Consider the following 22,233-nt stretch of genomic DNA (forward strand, 5'->3'; position numbering starts at 1 on the left):
TGCACCTTTAGTTCTTTAAATTTTCTACATGTGCATATTTTTATTTTTTTTTTAAATTCAAACTGTTGAAAAAAAAAAAAATCAAAAAATTCTAAATTGTCTGCTAACTTCAGGATCATGGCTAATTTCAGTACTATCTTGAAGTTAACAGACAATTAACAATTAATAATTTTCGGATTTTTTTCAACACATCTATTACAAAAAAATAAAATAAAAATATATAATTTGTCATTTTGAAAAAATTCTAAAATTATTAGACGGCAGCTAATTTCAGTATGATTCTTGTTGACAGACAATTAAAAATTTTCGGATTTTTTTTCAACAAATCGATTACCAAAAAAAAAAAAAAAAAAACTAAAAACATGCACATATAGAAAATAAAAAAACCTATAGGTGCAATTTTTTATAACCCTTTTTTACAATTTATCGTTTTGAAAAAAATAATTAAACGTCAGCTACTTCCGTATCATATTATTTGAAATGATTAAATTAATGGATAATTATAATTAGATATTGAATATCATTGAGACACAAAGACGTGAAATACAATTTGTGGGATTAATGTGGTTTGGATTTGACAGCAGAGAGCTTTAGACAGAGAAATATACAAAAAATCCTGTCTAATTTTTAAAATAACTGGGTTCCCGCCGCGTTATCGACTGGCGTTACTGCGCATCCTCATGACGCAGCAGCCCCCAATAAACGTTTCTCATTGGTTATTAATTCAGCGCCGCCATATTGGCTCTTTCACCGTCGTCCCCGACGTAGTTCGGTGGTCTGATGGTCTGATCGAGCGACCCACCCAGCGGGTAGCGAAAACGAAGGAGCCACAGTTACGCGGCGGTAACCGTGCGGCGCCTGATTCTGGCGTCTGTCAATTCTTCATATATACATATATACCTAAATAATACTGACTCCATTTACGCAATAAAATATTACGATATATTGTTATCAGAGCAAGTATTTAAATACAATCCAGTAATAATAAAACTGACATATCAATTCACTTGTGAGTGATCATTAAGTGATTTAAAAGACGTGACATTTACGTGTGTATTTATTTATTTACTCGTGTATTTTATTTAGTTTTTTTTTTATCCATTAATTTGTGATTAGATAAAATATTGATTTGAAACTAAAGCATAAAAACAAATCATAAACTGTAGGCGTTTTTAAATTTTATAACAAAAGGACGACGTGCTGCGCCGGCAGCGGCAAGGAATTTTTTTATTTTAATAGTGTGTACGACAAAATGTCAGTAAGGATGATCAACATTTGTCTGACAGCGATTATCGGCCTCCTGGTGGCACAGACACAGGTGAGTTTTATTCTACGTACCATTAATAACGATCGATTATTAGTTTTTTTTTTAGTCAGGTAATGCGGCAAGTATGTTATGTATGAGGAGTGTAAGTGATACATTTTTATTACTAAATTGTGTAGATTTCTAGAGACATCAATGCTGGCTTGGTAATTTTTTTCTTCCAGTTTTATATGAACTGATGTAAAATAATGTAAATAATAGACTACAAGTAACGTAATATCGATCTAAATTAACGAATAATTTGATTACTTGTTAAAGCGACGTTTTGTAAATGGAGTGGAGAGTGAGGGAGTACGAGGAGTAAAGAGAAGAGAAGAGTGAAAGAGTAAGAGGGGTTCAGCATAGCCAGTACATACGTTCTTTCTCTTTCCCTTTTACTTTGTCTGTCTCGTCCAATCTCTCTTTATTCGCCCTCGCAATCTCGTAACGCCTCTAACCTGATTACCGGCAGCATAACGCGGATTTTCGTATGATGACGTTATAAAAGAGTTCATAAGAGCTCAAAGACAATTTACGGCAGTACGTATTTTTTTTTTCTTTTTATGCCAATGTCCGAAAAGAAAAATTGGTCTGGGTTTTCGATGACTCTTTTGTTCATGCACTTTAGTTTAATTTTTTATGCTTGTTGTTTTCTTCTTTTTTTTCTTTATATTTTTATTTTCTTTATTCTTACCCAGCAAATTTACCATCTGCCGCGTAATTTAAATTTCAAATGGTCTGGCATCCTCCCGCGGTAGGGCTGACTCTGTTTGCCGAGACTGGAGAGCGTCAACTGCAGAGACGCAGGAAATTGCATGAGGTTTGCTTTAGAGTAGGAATAGGAAGTAATATATATGTATAACATATATTGAATATATATATATATATATATATATGGAGGGCTATGTGGATGGTAGCGTGTGATAGCGATTTCTCTCTCGATCTCTCAATTGTTATCACTATCTAAAATCGATTTTTCAAATCATTCCTATTCTAAACTATATTTTATCCTTGACAATTTTCTAAGACGTCTTTTCCATTATTACTATTATTATTGTTATTATTATTATTACTATTATTATATTTTTTAGTCTAAGCTTTTTCAATTTCATGGCAGTAGTCATATAGATTGGATTTATAAATCTGACAATTCGATTTCTCGACACGACTCGACCTGGTTTGCAAGTGGACTTTTAATAAATTCAAATCGCGTCCAGAATAATCGCTGGCAAGTTGAAGAAGTGGAAGAAGAAGAAGAAGAAAAAGATGAAGAAGTGAAAGAAGAATGAGAAGAAGGAGCAGCTCATCCGATAGCTGAGATGAGATAAGATGAAATGGGAGTAAAAAGAGTAAGAGAGATGAGCTTTGAAAAGTTTGTCGAGTCGACGATCTTATGACATCGATATTCGTCTCCTTGAAACCTTCTTCTTCCTTACCGTCTATTATATTATATCTTTTCTCTTCTTGACACTTTAGCACAGTGCAAACTGTGACTCGTTAAGTCTAATAATTGATCGTTAGTATATTAGTGAGAGTCTGTTAACGCTGTACTCACTGATAGCAGTAGTCAAGTTAAGTAACAACAACGTGCGTTGTAGTTGTATAAGAAGAAAATTACGAACAAGACAAGAGAAGAGATGATGAGAAGAACAAGAATTAAAGAGGGGATTTATTATTCTTGAGAGTGTAACGAGGGCGCGAAATTCAAGAGATGAAAAGTATAATAATGGACGAGGAGAAAATGCAAATACAAGAAGGCAAAGCACTAAGTGCATTAAATGAATCCTCTCAGACTAAATATTATGTAATAAATAGGTAAAAAAGTCTTTATCATTTCATTTTTTTTATATTATTTGTTTTCACATTTTTTTTTTAATTTGTTGCTTCATTATAGCGTTTATTTGATGAGCTAATGTAGTAAACATTTATTTTTTTTTATAATGGTTAAATATAAGTATTGATTTAATTGAATAACAATGTACTCCCACATGTTTATTATTATGATGAGAAGGAGAGAGAGTTGTAAAATTATTGAATACCGTTGACGCATAAAGTTAGATTGGCATATGGATCAATGATGATGTGTATTGTATGCTATATGATATTATTATTATTATTTTACACATATTGTTTTTATGTTATTAGTAGGCGTGGTAAAGAGTGTGCGAAAATAAAATGATATAACAATTGCGTCATATTTAAATATCAACATGACACATTCATTTGTATACAGAGAGAAATATAAATATTTATACTAATTTTAAATATTAATGTCAAGAGGAAAAATAAATAAAAATAAAAATTATAATATATTAATAATGAATATGAAAGAAATAAAAATATATTTTCATATTTATGTGTGTTCAGTAGTTACTGCCGTTGAATGAATAGTATATATGCTTATAGCATAGCATACAACACTCTACTAACTCTCTACTGGTCTGCTGAAGAAAACGACGGTGGCTTTTACATATTTATTCATTGCGGCTAAAACCCGAGAAAGAGGTCGCGAGTCAAAGAACCGAGAGACGTGAAAAAATAAAGTATATATATATATATATATATATATATATATATATACATCTAAGCGTAAGAGAAAGAGAGAAAGATAAAAATGATAGTATGAGAGAGTAAAGTTAAAAGTATATAGAGAAGGTGTGATACGTGCAACGAGACGATGAGTTGAGAGAGTAGAGAGTGACGATACGAGAGGGGACGGAAAAAGCCAACGAAACCCTTGAGAGTCTTAGAGCTGTGGACATTGTCGAATGTTCTATGGAGATGAATAAAAAAAACGATATATAAAAGCTGATGAAAAAAAAATAAATAAAAAAAAAAAAATGAAAGAAAAGTAAAGTAAAAAATAAAAGAAATGAGAATGAGAATAAGAGAAAATGTGTGTTGGATTTTCTTCAGTCGACTCTATTTTCTTTCGCTTCTTTTACTTGTATTCTATTCTATTCTTTTGATGCACGCAGCCAAGAATGGAACATTTGTATCGACCTCAAGCTTACTACTATAAACCCAAAAGACAACACACAAAACATAAGACACTACAAATGACATATATATCTATATATACAAAATCCACACAAAACAACACATCAAGCATCAAGATAAGACCGAAACGCTCGAGTGCAACTTCCGATCTTGCTTTCTGGTTACGAGGAGAGATGACTAATGCTCCATGCCATGACTTCCACTTAAGTGATCATGCTTTCAAAATAGTCGCGTATCATAGCTTTTATACTGTTTGTGTTTTCTATTTATAATATAAAAGCCGATATTCATATATGTATATACGGTTATAAAAAAAATCCTTAATATATTTTTATTAAAATTGATTTTTCTTTTTTTAATATTAAAATTCAAGGTTAATGGTTCTCTTGCTACTCATTACAATGAACTTTTGATACTTTAATTCGAGTATTTGAATCAAGACTTAACGTTTTAAACAACCTATTGTACTAAGTTGAGATAATTATGAAACAACTTTATTTAAAACATTTATTACAAATTTATGTAATACGTACTTCCTTGCAAAACTCTCTACTTATTACAATTCTAATAAATTACACGTTGTTTAAAGATCATGAGATCATAAGCGGTACTATAATAGCTTTCAATAATACTCCAACTATAAGTGATCGTAAAAATTTTTTATTTGTAATAAAAATATTTAGAAAAATTAAAATATATGTATTTTTATACTGAACAATTATTCAAGAGATTAAATTAAAGAAAAAATTTATTGTAAACTGTACACTGTAAAATATCTGGAGTGAATTCGGAGTGATCAAGGATTTTATTTAAACCCAAATTTATTCCGTCACTCGGAGTTCCGGAGTCTTAGAAAAAAATACTCCGCATACGGAGTAAATAAGGAGTTTGTTTTTTTAGCTGAGTGATCTGGATTTTATTTAAATTCGTATTCACTCCGATTCAGAATTTTAATATTAAAATAAACTCCCCTTCGGAATGAATTTTACTCCGAGTTGATTAAATAAATACATACACGGAAAAAAATGATTGACAATAATTGTAGTTAAACTTCTTATAATTATTTATGTTATGTTCAATAACTAATGTCGTTTCAATCAGTAAAATTATGAGTTTAATGTTTAAACTGCTATAATTAACAGTTAACTTGTCGAAAAATTGTATCTGTTATTACTTTCTTACGTTCTACTCCATAATATTTACTAATATTCGGTCTAGGCGCGCTGCTGATGAGAATCTGAGTATTATTTACTAATATTTTTTTTCCGTGTAGTCATCCACTCAGGATTTAATACTTGTTCACTTTGCAAATTTTTTACATTGTAAGGTAAGAGACCCAATACCCAATCAGGGAACTCTAGTACCCGATCACTCATGTATTTGTATATCTATATTAACTAAATTTTACTCAATATATATATATAAATACATGGAGTGATAGGGTACTAGTTTTCTGATCGGGTACTACGTCTTTTATCTTACACTGTAAAAAATTGGGAGTGAAACTGGAATGATTATAGATTTTATTTCACTCCAGATTTAATCCGCGTTTACTTCAAAAATTTTTTACAGTATAATAATAAATTTTTCATAATAAATTTATCAATCAATAACTGTGTATTGAAAGTATAAAAGAAATGGTATTATCTTAAAAATTAATTTCTCATTTTAATAAAAAAGTAATAATGGAAATAGGTCAGTAATAAAGATTCATTAATAAGGACATAAAGGAAACGATTATTAATATTATAATAATAATAATTATTATTATTCGTTATTAAATACCATTACTATTATAATTTTTTTAATAAAAATAATATGATAATATTATATATAAAAAAATCGTTTAACGCCATGCCGGAAGTCCTGTGAATTCACACCACGTTTTTAATAAAGCCAAGTACAAGTAGCAAGTAGACGTTTCCTGAGGCCTTCTATTCTATTCTATTCTATTCTGTGTAACTATTCTTGTGATATTCAATTCAAGAAGCATAGCTAAAGCTAGCGTAATCGACACGTGATAAAATAAAACTTTACTTTTTACACTATGCTACTTCATTCCCTTCTGGGTTACAATTTGTCTCAGACTTCAAACAACTCCTCGATTTTTTTTGTAATCATTATCCTTATTATTAGTATTATTATTAGTTTTTTTTATTCTACAAGGTTTCATGGGTATTGCAGTTATTTATGTGCAGAAGCACAATGACTCACGACCCCATAGAAGACATGAAAGAGTCAGTGACTCATTGTTAAAATGTGCAAACCCTCAAGAGACATAAAATAATCAATATCACGGTACTTTAATTAAATTATTTTTTTATTTTTTAAACTCATAAAAAGCTTTTCACTTGACTTTATTTCTTTATTATGTAGTTCTCTTTACTTTATTTTACTTCACTTTACTTCAATTAAATTCATTTCATTTTATATGCTGATGATATTTAATTTGTATACTGAGTAAAAAAATACAACTCTAAACAAAAGAATATTTTTTAATTCAAAAATTTATTTTTCTCTTAATAAGTTTTTGATGCTCTAAAAATTTTCTTCAAGTTCAACTTTATTTAATTTTAATTAAAAATTATAAAAAATATTAAAGATTTTTATAAATATATATACAGAAAAAAATAATTTCTTGACACAAAAAATTTTTATTTGTCCCAATAAATTTTTTTCATTATAAATTGAAGACAAAAATTTTTTTTGGTCTAGAAAAAATTTTTTGCAGTAAGAAATACTTTTTTCTGTATACAATTTTTATAAAAATTTACAGACAATTTCAGTAAATTATTTTAAAAAAATCTTTTATGTAAGAGAATATTTATTTTTTTGCATAGTATAGCTTTTTTTTATTATATCAATGAGATTTAATGATGTGAGACATAAAAATCGATGACACTATAAGTAGTATGTGTAGTACATGTAATGTAAGTGGTAATATACACATGAAAATATTCATACGAGTAGTGTCTAGAGGACTGTGGGATACGTTTGAGTGAAACTCGAGAGAATCAGAGAGCAAGACCGATATTTCTCGCGTGGGTTATCTTCAATCTGTGAACGATAAGACGATGTTGGGTGTATAGGTAGCATTGGTTGACCTGTGGGAAACGCTTGGTGTACCCAATCACTCTTTCTCGTCTCCAAGGAACTAAATGTATATAGTATATAAATATATATCTATCTATATCTATATGTATGTATACATTTCATTAAAAAGAGTCGTACATCTATGCCAATCTTTATATTTTCTGTACACATTTTTGTGAACACCAATATTTTATTAAAAGTACTATTTAACAAAAATTAATTTTATTTAATTCAAAAAAATATATGCAAATAAATTAAAAAATTATTACTTGAAATAATTCAAAAAAATGGTAAATCAAATAATGGAATATTTAATTTGTTTAAAAACGTAATTATTTTATATTTTTAAATTTTTTAAAATATGAATATTTAAAAATTGGGAGTGAATTTGGAGTAATTACGGATTTTACTTCAACTCGGATTTCCAGAGTATTAGAAAAAGTTACTTCGCATACGGAGTAAATAGGAAATTTGTTTTTCTAGCGGAGTAATTTCAGAGTTATCTGGATTATATTTAAATCAACATTTACTCCAATTCGAAGTTTGAATATTTAAATAAATTCCTTTTCGGAATAAATTTTACTCTGAACCAGAGTTACAATATTAAAGTAAACTTTTTTTCCCTTCGGAGTGAATTTTACTCCAAAAAAATTAAATATATACACATGCGCTCCGCATTCACTCTGGATTTCATCTGCATTCTCTACGCAAATTTTTCATCGTATGTCGTGTAAACAAATTCGAACTTTTTAATTGCTCAGAATTTATTTTATTTTATTTGCTTAATATAAAAGAGCATTCTACTGTTAAGAGCTCAAAATATACCATGTTTGCTGTGATTTTTTTAGCTCCGCAAATAAATAAGGTCAAAGCAATTTTTTTTTCTCACATTTTTATTAAGGTTTTATGGACAAATTTTTTTTTTTTCATCCAATAAAAAAAGATTGATTTTACGCGCCTCGTAACGCGCAGTGATTGACGTTGTTCAATATAAGTCGTGTCATACTCTTTTAAAATGAAAAAGAAAAAATGTCTATTGTTATTAAATAATTTATTATGTCGTAATAATATTTTTTTTTTCGATTAAAGTTAATAATTGATAAATTGAAATGCGGTGAATTTTTTCTTTACTTGTCATTATTTTTATGACAAATGATGTGATAATATTTAATAATTAACTAAATTGTTATTAATTCTATATACTATTATTTTAAAAAATGATTGTATAGAAATTCCAATTAATTGATGTTTAGTTGAAACTGATGAAAAATTTTTTAAATATTTACATACATATTTGTTTTTGTTAAAAATACGTTTTTATTATTTGCTATTTATATATTTTTTAAACCGCTTATTTGGCGGGGGATTGATGAAAATTTAATTGCCAGGATTTAAATTTTTAAAAAGTTAAGGGGGAATTGAAAGTGAGAGAAAAATCGAAGTTCAATAATATGGTTGATCTGTAATTGAATATTTTAGCAAAGGTATTTTTTTCCCCAATTTGTTTTTATAACAACGCAATTCTGACACTAACTATTCATATATATATAAATATATATGGAGATATTTTAAACCATTTGATTACTTCTAACTGAAATAAATGGAAATATTTAATCTATTCGTTTACTGGCAATATTTTAATTAATAAAATTGAACAATAAAAAAAAAATTGCCGCTATTTTTTTAAAGAATTAAAATCTTGATTTAAATTCAGCAAGAAAAAATGAATTTAATATTTTATAGATTATCAGTAATCTAGTCTCATATATTTGAAATAGAGCTGAAAAAATAATTTAAAAAACTAAAGATTTTTTTGTTAGATTTAATTTAATTTTTTGTGACATTTATCGTGTGAACGAATATATTCATCAAATTGTATTAAATGTAGGATTTTTTTTTTAAATAAATTATAACTAACAAAGTAAAATTGAATGTTTAAATAACATTCGTAGTATTAATTAATTAACTTTTTAATCAAGCAATATGTAAAAAAAAAATTCAATTTTTTCATACACTGTAAAATTCTTTGAACTATATTAATATTAAAGGATTTTAATTACAACCGTAAAAAATGACTTGTGAATAAAATTCCTTTAAAATGATATTCTTCTATTAAATTTATTATTAAATTTGATTACAGGCCGTGTCAGAGAGACTAGAATTGGCGCCAGCCGGAGGAAGATCTGAGCCTCAGGTATTTAATTATTAAATACTAAAATATATATGAATGTTATTAAACATAATCCACAACAGTATTTATTTTATATTTTAATGAATTTTTTTATCATTAAAAAACTAGGTTGCTACGCTTTGTGAAGCCAGTGAGACGTATCTTGCACAGCATATGGGCGAACAAGGACGATGGGTATCGTCAACGGACACAAAAAGCTGCATGACAGACAAACTGGAGATTCTCGAGTACTGCAAGAAGGTGAAAAAAAAATTAAAATATACACATTTTTATTTAAAAATAAACTCCAACAATTAAAATTCACAATATATATATACACTGATGTTCATCTAGTATCATACTTCATTATACAGTCGTTTTTTCTTGTATAGTACTATCATTACAATAATAACAGCAATAAGAAAAATAATGAGAGAGTTAACGAAATACATTAAAGATAAAACACATGATCCTGAAGTTAGCAGACAATTATGTACCTGAAGATCGGAACGTTTTTCGCGCAACGACAATGAAAAAAATTCATGTAATTTTACAGTTTAAGGCTGGGCCGTACTAAACGAACTATTGAATTTTACTATTCTTTTAATTTATTAATCAATTGTTATTATAGAAATTTTTATAGCTCCCGAAAATTTTTTCACATTTGTGTAAGACAAACTTTTTCGGAAGGTTTTCATCGTTTGAGTGACATAATTATTCAAAACGTTATTAGAAAAGTAAAATTCCAAAATTCGGTTAGTACGGCCCAGCTTTAAAGATGACTTTAAGGGTAATCGAGGGTCGCTGCAAGTTTCGGCTGGCATACTAATATTTATGCGAAACATTTCAGAAATCTAGATCCAGTAGATTTTTTATTTTTCATTCCGTTTTTCTATTTTCGTTCTGCGATTTTCGGTTTGTTTTTTAACAAATCAATTAAAAAAAAAAAAAAACTAAAAATATGCACATGTAGAAAATGAAAAAAAGCTACAAGTGCAGTTTTTTTTTTAAATTATTAGATGTCCGTTAAATTCAAGATCATTAAAACACAGAGACCAGTACCGCCCACAAGATAAGATGACGAGTAAGGGATTGTCAACAGTTTGATCTCTATTTACTTTAATTACTTAACAATTAGTACATATAATAGTTGAATAATTAGAAGAGCCTACAAACTTAATTGTTCATATACATATTCATTCGACAGCTCGAGGACGTATAATATAATAATATATTCAACGAGTATTATATATAATACAATATAACGTGTTGTTACAGTAGTAGTAGTAGTCGTAGTAGTGGTCATATTAAGTGTAGTGGTAGTTTCACTTCTACTACTATAATGATATTTTAAAGTGAAAATTCATAGCTAAAATGTATAATACCAAACGATCATCTTGAACGAGATTTAGCTAATCCATTTATACGGAAAAGCGGGCCGGAATCCGCCACAGTGGTCTGTACGTTAATCGTCCATGCAATCGCGAGAAACGCTTACCTTCCTAAGGATCACTTTAATCTGCTTAGTTTTGGGATCGGTTTTCTTGATCCCCCCAACTTGTATATCCCACGTTGGTAATCTTCTGTATCGATCATTTTCGATCACTAAATTTGAATTGTTAATCCGGATGCTCTCTATAAGTTCAAGCGAATAAATCATGTTACTCATAATAGTATGAAAATAAAAATAAAAAAAAATGAAACTGTCATATTTCTTTTTTTATTAATTCTTATCTGGTAAATTTATTGGTCTCTTGTGATAGTATTCTCTGTTATATATCTTAATACTAAGTAATATATAATTTTATTTTTAGGCATATCCGAAGAGAGACATAACGAATATTGTCGAGTCGTCTCACTATGTACGAGTTGGCGGTTGGTGTAAACCTGGACGAACTAAATGCAAACTGTCTCGATGGGTCAAGCCGTACAGATGCCTTGGTACTTGAAAATATATAAATCTATATAACTGTCTATCTTGAAGCACTCCAGACTACAGTTTATTGATCAATTTAATAAAAAATAACACAATAAAAAATTCAACAAGAAAATTTATTTACGAGTCTTTAATTTTTTTTTTTTTTATAAGACACGTGTTTATTGATTTGCTAAAAAAAAAGTATTAAATTACACGGTTTAATATTTAAATCGATAGAATTGCATTAATTGATGTAAAAGAGTTGAATAACCTCGAGTGACTCATAAGTAATATTTAGTAATGATAATAATGATAAGAATCAAAGAAAAGACGTTAAATATAGAAATTTTAATCAATTTTTTTTCTTTTTTAAATCACAGAGGGACCTTTCCAGAGTGACGCTCTTCTTGTACCAGAAGGATGTCTCTTTGATCACTTACACAATCACACCAAATGCTGGGAGTCTCACAGGTAAGACTCATTGAAGTTAATTAATTTAATTAAATACTTTTCATTTTTTTTAACTGTAGAAATCCGATCTTTAAAAATCACTTTCTATTTCGAGTTAAAAAAAAAATGTCTACCAAGTGAATTTATACTTGAATTATACGTCAATAAAAATGACGTGACATATACATGCATATTATAACTACGTTGAAGATCATTTTACAAGATTAAGTACATAGTCATGTATATTTGTTTATGACTCTAGGTGGAACTCGACGGCAGCAGACACATGTCGAGAGAGAAACATGAATTTACGGAGTTTTGCGATGCTATTGCCTTGCGGAATATCTCTCTTCTCCGGTGTGGAGTTTGTGTGCTGTCCCAAACATCTGAAAGGTAGTTCTATATCTTTGTAAATAACAGCTTACTTTAGTAGCCCGTGCATTTAAGAAAAAGCTAAACAAATAAAATATAAAAAAGTATAAAAAATATGAATAATATGACAATAATAAGTAAACTTGTGGACACAAACACGTCAAAAGGTGACAGGTAAAAGCCTGACGTATTTATATTTTTTATGTAGTGTATCGGCGAGAGAAAGATAGCGTCAGAGAGTGAGCAAGCTGAAGAGGGTTGAAGAGACGTAATTTATCGAAGAACACGAGGGTGTATTAAATGAGTAGGGTATGGCCTTCTGTGTCCTAGCACGTTTTGCTTGGCGCTGCTCAAGCAATCAATAATGTACGTCTACGTCGACGACTGCGCGTCGCGACGACTCTATACAACATATTCCTTGTCCTTTTCTATCTTCCCAACAAAATAGACATATATATATATATACATATATATATATATGTATACGTATATACATACACATATACAACATAGTTATATACATTACTACGGTATATCCACGACGCATAAAACGTCATGGAATTCCGGAGATAACGTAAATACGACTGGCTATCTACTGGCACTCGCAAATGGTTACCAACATAAATGATATGTATATATATATGTATATAAAGGTATAGGTACATATATATCGTGACATGATGACTTGAAGCCTTGGTCCAACGTTCAGGTTTCGTCTATTCAGCATTCGGCTTTATCTCCGTTAGAATTGCGGCTATAGGACATCCGTTCTTCTTTTACTTTTTCTTGGTCTTTATAGTTTTTTTTTTATCCAACCGCCACCCTCGTCAGGAGTGAGCTCGATCGATCCCTCTTCTCACTCTTTTGGTCTCGCTTTGATTATCGAGTACCCCAAACCAAGCCGACGATGCTTCTCGTTACGTCTATTGCACAGTAAATTGCCCGATTCAATGCTTTAAGACACAAGACTTTGTGACCTACACATGTACAAATACACATCCAACGACTACTGAGTGCTGTATTATTAACAATAAGAAAAAAAAAATATATAAAAGAACGTTCGTCGATGAAATTCTCAAGTCTTATATTTTTATACATATGTACATTATTTTTTACTTTTACTGACGTTTGATATAGGCTGCAATCGAAGACTCGACGTTTCCGCTCTGCTTTCTATCCTTTATTATTATTTTTTTTTCTTGTGCTTTTATTATCATTGAAAATAAAAATAGGTAACACATGAAAGCCGAGTAAGTTTATATCCACTGTGAGATATAATATACTACTTTGCCGCGGTGACCTAGATATAAAAGTGCAATGTTGAAGAGAAACGGCATAGGAACTTGGACACGCGGAAGGATGTCGTGAAGATGGCTCATCAAGTCCACCAGGTCTATTCTTCTTGTTCTTAAAAAATAAAAAAAAAAAGACTAAAAATGAGACAGTAGGTCTCTTGAGATTCTAGTTAGTCTTGTGTAGCTGTGGGCTACATCATTTCAAACATTGTTTAAATAAGTTCTATTCTTAAAAAAGAAGTTCGTAGAAATAAAAAAAGAAGTAAATTAGAGACGGAAGACTGCACGATGCTTCATGTCACATTGATGTACTACTAATTTATATCTTGCCTAAAGTTAATTTAAGTAAAATGAAGATCTGCGAAATTGGTTGAATTTTTTTATTCGAATTGCATGATTCAATATCCGTATCCAATCAATCGGCCGTAGTAGTTTGAGAAGTAGGAGATATAGATATAGTAGTGCGCAGTTTGGAAGAAAAAGAATTTCGATAAGTGGATTGTCGTATCGCAGCCCAAATGCCGCGTCGTCTTTCACTGCAGAACTTGTTCTCTTTACTCTTTTTCCTCTTTACCTATACTGCATTCTCACCAAACTCGTGAATCGTTCCAATCGTTCTGACGCGCGGTGGTATTCCAGACGTGATGGGAATTTCTCGGTTACTTGCCAGAACTCGTTGAAGCTTAAGGATTTTATTTATAAACGTAGATGATTAATTTCTTTGCTTGTTTTATTTTATTTTTCTTTTTGTTTTTAATTTATCTAAAATTTTTAAAAAATTTTTATTCTAGATAATGTTAAGCCAAAAAAACCAATTGATTTACCGGTTGTCAAAGGCACAGAGGATGACTTAGACGAAGACGAGGATGATTTAGACGATGATGATGACATTGATAGTGATGGAGACAGCGACAGTGAGGCTGACAATGAGGACGATGACTCGGATGGTGATCTAGAGGACGTACTGAGCGATCAAGCGTATGAAGATGAGAGCGATGAGGCATATCTTGATGATTATGACACGACAACTGCAAGCAGTAAGCCCTCGACCACTGTATCAACAACGGAGAAAAGTAAACAAGAAGCTACTGCAATGCCTGTACCTGTTAGCTCAAGCTCTCAATCACCATCACAGCCCCAGGGGACACCTGATCCATATTTAACGCACTTTGATCCACGTTCCGAGCACCAGAGTTACAAACAAGCGCAAATGCGTCTCGAGGAAGTACACAAAGAAAAAGTTACAAAGGTAAATCGATTTATTATTCTAATATATTTTTTTTTATGAGGAGGAAGGTGGTGCCATTGTCGCGATCTGTTTGCTGCAACTTTTTCAGGTGATGAAGGACTGGAGTGATCTCGAGGAAAGATATCAAGATATACGTGCTCGTGATCCAGTTGCTGCTGATGCATTTAAACGATGGATGACTGCTAGATTCCAGGAGACTGTTGCGGCTTTAGAAGCCAGTGGTGCTGCTGAGAAACATCAGTTAAGTGCAATGCATCAGCAACGAGTTCAAGTGAGTATCATTTTCCCTTATCAATCCTCGCTTATCTTATCCTGGAATATTTAATCTCCTTTGAAACATTAACACGACGAGGATCAGTGTAATTAAACTGATAATTATTGATTACCTTTTAGGAAGCTGTCAAACAGAGAAATGAAGAAGCTATGTCTTGTTACACTGCTGCGTTGAATGAAACACCACCAAATGTATATAAATTATTTATTTATATAAGAATTTTATTATTAACAAATAATATATTATTTAATAATTAATTGTAGATGCACCGAATTCAAAAATGCCTGCAAAAATTGCTACGTGCTCTTCATAAAGATCGACATCACACAATCGCTCACTACAAACATTTATTAGACAGTAGTCTGGAGCAAGCACAGCGTGAGAAACCAGCGACACTTGAACATTTAGCTGAAATTGACAGGATTACAAATCAAAGTCTCTTGATGTTGGAACGGTAGAGACTAAAAAATTATTTATTATCCATTCACCATTGATCATACTGATTATAATGAAATGGGTTTTTTTTTTTAATTTTTTTTAATAAAAAAAATATTAAATCATTATTGAAATTCATTCATAGGTATCCAGAATTGAGTGCTAAAATTGGACGGCTGATGGATGATTATGTATTGGCCCTCAGGAGCAAAGACGAGACGCCGGGACTTCTTCTTGCTATGACGCGGGAAGCTGAGGCTGCTATTTTGGATAAATACCAAGCTGATGTAGCAAGCAAACAACAAGGTAAATATTCATTTATATTCAGCGTTTATTTATTTCAAAAATGAAGGTAGATCTGGTTATTAATTAATTTAATAAATATTTGTGTTTACAGAAAAGGAACATCAAAAGCAGTTGGAGCGCGAACGTAAAGAGCAGCGTAAAGTAGAAAGAGGAGAGTTGCGTTCGGAGCAAGAACAACACGAGGATGGAGATCCTGTTATTGAGAAGAAAGATATAGTGCAGCCTCCAGTTGAGCCACAGCAGCAGCAACAGTCACAGCAGCAGCAGCAACAGCAGCAACAACAGTCAGCAGCTGCTGCAATGCACAACGAGGGTATTATCAGAGCTGCACACAGTATGACTCATGATGTTTCGCATTCAGAACCTGTAAGTTTAATAACAGTACTGATAAAAAAAAAGTTATTACTTTATTTTAAAATAATTTTTTATTAACAACGTGTGTGATATTTTTTGTACTTTAGGGATATTCTGTAAGGCGAGAGATTTATCACAGAGAAAGCCGTTCAGTTTACTTCACTTTAGCATTTGTTGGTATTGCACTGGTGGGTGCGGCACTTGTTGCCGTTGCAGTATTCAAAAGACGCAGTGCCAGAAGCCCACATAGTCAAGGATTTATAGAAGTTGATCAAGCGGCAACTCCCGAAGAACGACACGTCGCCAATATGCAAATAAACGGATATGAAAATCCTACTTACAAATATTTCGAAGTGAAAGAATAAGTTTATTATAATTAAAGCAAAAAGAAATTTTCTTTTTTTATTTTTTTTTTCCACGACGATCGGTAGGAAGATAATCGATCAAAAAAAAAATTATCTACACACTGTTTGTCTCATTAATAACTTTCTCACCCACATCTCCCTTGGAGAAATCTCAGAATCTCATATAGCAGTTCGTGATTTAAAAAAAAAGTAATTAATTAATTAAATAAAGATTAGTTTATACATGCTTTCGCGCGATCCTGCAGAATATACTGGTATATTAATATATTAACGACCGGCTGGATCAGACAAAATTTTTTTAATTAATTAAAAAAAAATAAAAAATAAAAAAAAAAACGTCTAATTGTTAATCATCTCAAGACGTATGATATTCTAAATGTGCCGTCCGTCATCGTAATCACGTGCCATAGAGGCGAGACATTGTAGGACTTTGATGTTTGGAAGCGCAATCATGTCTTTTTACAACACCCATACATACGCATCTCTTTCAGAAATTTTTTACTTTTGTTCTGATATTTTTCAAGATTCTTTACAGTTTATGATGTAAAAGAATTTAAATAAAAGTAAAAAAATAAAAAAAAAGTAATTAAAATAAAGTATAAAAAATATAATTAAGAAGCCGTAGCTTGGATCTGGCAGCCGTGCAGGCAATCGACTGTAGCTTTAACTGCAGAGCTAATTGAAGATATTTATTACACAATGAATATATAAGTAAATAAATGAATAAATGAATGAGAGCTAGCTATTATGTAGCATGTACGCGAAAGTATATGAAACGCCATAATTATTTAAAAAGAAAAAAATTACAAGTACTCTTGAAATATCAGAACGTCCATTGATAAAATTTTTATTTTAAACTCGTACTATTTTATTATTATTATCATTATTTATAACGTCCACTGCCTGTTATTATTTTTTATTTTTAAAAATAAGTAACCAGTACTTAATTGTTCGCTATTAAAATTTTAGATAATAAACTTAATTTTACTATTATTGACATTATTATTTAAAATTTATGTTAATTAATAATTTAACAAACAAATTTATATTATTTTATCATTCCATAAGTCATTGTTTATTTACACATTATTTTTATTTGAATTATTAAAAATATTTATTTTAAAAAAACAAAACGATCGTCTCGTTAATTTTTTTTTATCATCTACTCAATTAAATTTTATTGCAGTGCGACATAATTACCTCCTAATAACGTAAAAAAAAAATTGAAACTTAATTATTAAAAAAAAAAGTGGCGGCTGTTAAAATTACCCTCAGTTTTTTTTTTCTTTTAAATTCCATTCTCAAAAAATCGTTCATACAATAACTATCTTAGGATAATTTTAATGGTACATATACATGTATGATGAATACAGATAATATAATATGAAGATAATGAGAATGATAAATATATATATATATTATATATTACACACGTTTAATGCTTATATATTTGTATATGATCAAGAGATAGATACACCCACCTTTGGCCCGGATATCCACGCGTTACTTTTTAATTAAAATTTTTTATTTTAATCATCTTACCCCCTTATAAAATAAATATTTGAAGAAAAGCAAAAATAATTGATTTCAAAAATTAACTTAATTATTTCTTAATATTTTGAATACTGAGGACACGTGTGACGAAATAAATATTTACCAATTAATTTAATCATCATAATAAAAAAAATAATTACTCTTAATTAAAAACTATTAATGGTGAATTGGATAAATAGTTAATTTGCTTGTTAACGCATTAAATAATTTTTTTTGTGGTATTAATATTTAATGGGTAAATGATAATGATTAATAATTAATTCGTCGCACGTACCTCGATGTGAAATGATGATGGATTGGCCAAGGTACATACACACTAAAACGACTACACAGATACATATACACGCGGTAAAAAAAAGTAAATAATTGAATAAATATAAATATAAATAATAAAAAAAAAAACATACTCTTTACTGCTAAATGTTATATTAAAAATATTATTTTAGATATGTTAAGAAAATAAAATAATAATACAGCAATTACTACGTGAACGTCAAATGGCGAGGATGAAAAATACAGCAGATAGCATCAATACATTTAAATAATAATTATAATAATAATAAATAATATTAATGATAATTACATAATGATATATAACTATATAGCTCAATAAAAAATAATGAAATAAAATAAACGAGTATGTATTTATATATCATTATAAATAAATAATTATGTACCTATAGTGTGTAGTTACTAAAAAAAAAAAAAAAAAATGAAAAAAAATAAAAAAAAAGCATTGTCGTATGTAAAACAGGACTGACTCCGCGTCACAGGTTTTGTATAAATTTATCAAAGTTATATTTTATTTTAATTATTATTAATAATTAATTATTGTTTTTATTTAACAGTACAGTCCATTACCACGATGGTAATTTTATTTATTTATAATTTTATTTGATTAAAAAAATAAAATAAAATTGATAAGAATTTTCGTGGGATCGGACGTAACAGTATTAGAACGATTGGAGCATATCAGTTTGATAAATTTAATTTTGAAGGTAACTGATTAAATTGTTTAGTGACCTTCAAAATTATCCTGTGACCTGGTATCAGACCAACTCTATACGTAAGTTTAAGAATTGATTTTTGTAAAGAGGTAATAATTCTATACTGAAATAATAATACTTACGACTTAGCTTAATTAATTAAAATAATAAATAAATAAATAAAGCACGTGAGGTGTGAAAAGATTAATAAATAAAATAAATAAAAAAAAATATACGTCCTTCAGTAGAAGTCCAAGTTGCAAATGGATTATAATAATAATATTAAATTATCTGATCTGGTATTTTATACTAATTTTAATTTTATTTAATGACACGTAATATTTAGTTTCAGTTGATAATAATTAATTAAAAATCCAATTCCTTTTGCACTCCCTGTTAAATTACTTGGATGTAAGTGAAAATTCCTTTAAAAAAAATAAATTAATTATAAATAATTGCATGCATATTTCAGAATTATTGTTAATAAATAAAATTATTAATAAAATAAAAATAAACAGTTCAAAATGTACAGCCGATTCGCCCAAGTTTCGCTTCGCACATATGAGACACTTATTAAATATATTTAATTAAATGTGTGTCATAAAATAATTTTTTTTGTCATTGTACAATAAATATTTATTAAAAGAATGAAAGAGGGAGAGAATGACAGACGAATGATTATTGAAAGAAGAACAGGCTCGTTAGAAAAAAATATAAATAAATGAATAAACAAAGAAAGCTTATTATTAACAGCAATATATCGAAGATTACATTTTTTTTTAATTTAATTCAATTTTTTTTTAATTAGATACGTTTATCCGCAGTACGTATTAACTAATTAATGTCTTTAATTTTTTATTAGTTCTTCGGAGTGGACTTGATAATAAATTAAATTTTAATATTAATGCGGATGAAATAATGATAGTAAATTTTTTTCTTTTCTACTCGATCTTTTTATTTTACCGTAAAATAAAAATATAAACTTGGTAAATTATTGTGTTTGTGGATACATGTAATTCTACTTATCAATAAAATATTTAAAAATACCTTATTTATGTTATTTTTATTTGTGTACTCATATATATTTAGTAAATAAAGCTGAATAAAATTTTAGAGCTAGAGAATATAAAGAAATATGATTACCTTGACTATGTGAATAAATTTTATATGAGGCATTAAATATGTACTTTTTTTAGTTTATTGATCTTCAGAGAATAATTTGTTTTTACTGCTCGAGTTCCACTCATACATTTTTAATAAGTTTTGGATTTATTTAAATTTAAAAAATTATTAAACACTAAAATTTAGATCAGATTACGTATTGATCCTGATTAAAAACCGACTAATTCTAAATGAACATTTTGAATTGCAATCTATCGGAATTTTAGTGATAAGGGATTTCCAATTAAATCCTATTGAAACCGAATAAATGTTATTTTCTGATTAAATCCTATTAAATTTCCCTCCAGGAGGATTCCAATTAAAAGCCAATCGGATTTTAATTGATTTTTAATCAGGAAACTCGACAAGTGTTTAGTTTCAAAATTTGATAGTTTTTAAATTTGAAACTTGATAAATAATTTTTTTCACAGACTTACTTTCGGGTTTTTTTTTAGAATAACTTCAAGCTCCAATGAAATTTTTACGTCTTACGCAGTAAACAAATTAATACAATATATTTATTTTAAATATTTAATGAAAGAATCTAGTCTAATACTTCTCCATTACATGACAAGTGAATATGTAGACTTTTTTCAGAAGATAAAAATTTTTTCAAGACTTCCCAAGAGTGCTAACTAGGCTGTGATCTGCTACCATGAATTGTTATCTAAATTTTGAAGTAAACAAAATTTTTTTTTTTAATTATTATAAATAAATGATTGTAAATGTAGCAGAAATTTGTCAACTTTTATTAATTTTTAAATAAATCAGCAAAATGTAAATAGAATTAATAGCAGGCTTAACTTTGTGACATCATAAAGATATCAGTTTTTAGGCTGTTTTTTTATATAAGGCATCAAAATGTTGACAAAACGATCAGAACTTTATGTCAGCGAAAAAATACCTAAACATACTTGACGACAAAAAGTTAATTATAAATAGTGGTAAAATAAGTCATCTAAACCCCTTCTTAATTAACATAAGACAGGAAAAACAACACAAATTTTCTTTGTTTCTGCAACCAACATCTGTACGTCTTATTTATATCAGAAAAACTTGGCTTTGAGGCAAAAAAAAATATGTCTTGTCCTTTTAAAAGACATCTTAAAGTTGTCTCTGTACTACTTGGGGCATTTTTTCTTATTTTTATCTTTTAAATTTTTTAATTAATTTATTTTAAATTTAAAATTTGTCTCATATCTGCCATTTTCACGCTCATTTAAAAAATTATTTACTTAAATTTATATTATTTTGTTACAAATATATCATTATGAATACAATTGGTAATAAAACAAGAATATTTGGCGTAAGGAAACTAGTAGAATTTGAAAATGTTGTGTCAATAATGAGTGTAAAATGTAGCAGACATACCTCGACTTTGTAGTTATAAATAAAAAAAAATTAAATAATTAAAAAAATAAAATTTTAAGGAAATACATGCACGGAATTTTGAATTTTCTAAACATACATTTTTTTATTTTTATTTTATAAACATGTTCATTTATGAGTGTAAATGCAGCAGACATCAGACAAATTTTAAATTATTAATAAGTCGAGTAAATAATTAATAAAATAAAATTTTAAAAAATGCGCATTTACAAAATTTAAAAATTAATAATTGCAAATTTTAAATTTGTCTGATGTCTGCTACGCTCTGATTAAAAAATCTAATTTGAAATTATTCGAAAAATCTAAATTATGCCATATTGTATCATATCATAAAATTATAATTTGCAATAATTCAAAATAATTTAAAATTCTCAATTTCGAATTATTTTAAATTTTAAAAATATGATTTGCTATGATTTCTTAATCAGTGACATTCAGACTCGTATTAATTTATTATTTCAAATTTTTAAAATTGTCAGATGTTCGCTAATTTTACTATCATGTATCAGTAATTCATTAAAATTGTGTTTTCTTTTACGTACTGAAGGTGGATGACGTC

The 22,233-nt window shown here is 28.8% G+C and overlaps 1 protein-coding gene across 3 annotated transcripts; it reads left to right on the forward strand.

Annotated features, from left to right (window-relative positions):
• The first annotated feature begins 783 nt into the window (after positions 1-783).
• LOC103568259 (amyloid-beta-like protein) lies at positions 784-20,175 on the forward strand. 3 transcript variants are annotated; one of them, XM_008545039.2, is made up of 13 exons: positions 784-1,318; positions 9,537-9,590; positions 9,696-9,827; positions 11,381-11,507; positions 11,865-11,955; positions 12,197-12,327; positions 14,393-14,850; positions 14,939-15,121; positions 15,244-15,315; positions 15,388-15,578; positions 15,705-15,865; positions 15,957-16,231; positions 16,327-20,175. In XM_008545039.2, the coding sequence occupies exons 1-13, from the start codon at positions 1,253-1,255 to the stop codon at positions 16,582-16,584; spliced, it is 2,199 nt and encodes a 732-aa protein (XP_008543261.1). In that variant the 5' UTR covers positions 784-1,252; the 3' UTR covers positions 16,585-20,175. The 3 variants fall into 3 exon arrangements, with proteins under 3 accessions (XP_008543261.1, XP_008543262.1, XP_008543263.1); XM_008545040.3 differs by having other exon boundaries at positions 14,948-15,121; XM_008545041.2 differs by lacking the exon at positions 784-1,318 and adding an exon at positions 7,444-7,463.
• Positions 20,176-22,233: the final 2,058 nt, after the last annotated feature.

The sequence above is a fragment of the Microplitis demolitor genome, chromosome 4, assembly GCF_026212275.2.
Source record: "Microplitis demolitor isolate Queensland-Clemson2020A chromosome 4, iyMicDemo2.1a, whole genome shotgun sequence".
In the NCBI taxonomy this organism is placed as follows: Eukaryota; Metazoa; Arthropoda; class Insecta; order Hymenoptera; family Braconidae; genus Microplitis; species Microplitis demolitor.

Excerpts from the sequence above, each read along its gene's own strand:
- LOC103568259 (XM_008545039.2), top strand. The coding sequence starts at position 1,253 with ATGTCAGTAAGGATGATCAACATTTGTCTGACAGCGATTATCGGCCTC. Across the intron at positions 9,828-11,380 it reads TTCTCGAGTACTGCAAGAAG|GCATATCCGAAGAGAGACAT; the intron begins GTGAAAAAAAAA and ends TTTTATTTTTAG. Across the intron at positions 15,579-15,704 it reads AGTCTCTTGATGTTGGAACG|GTATCCAGAATTGAGTGCTA; the intron begins GTAGAGACTAAA and ends ATTCATTCATAG.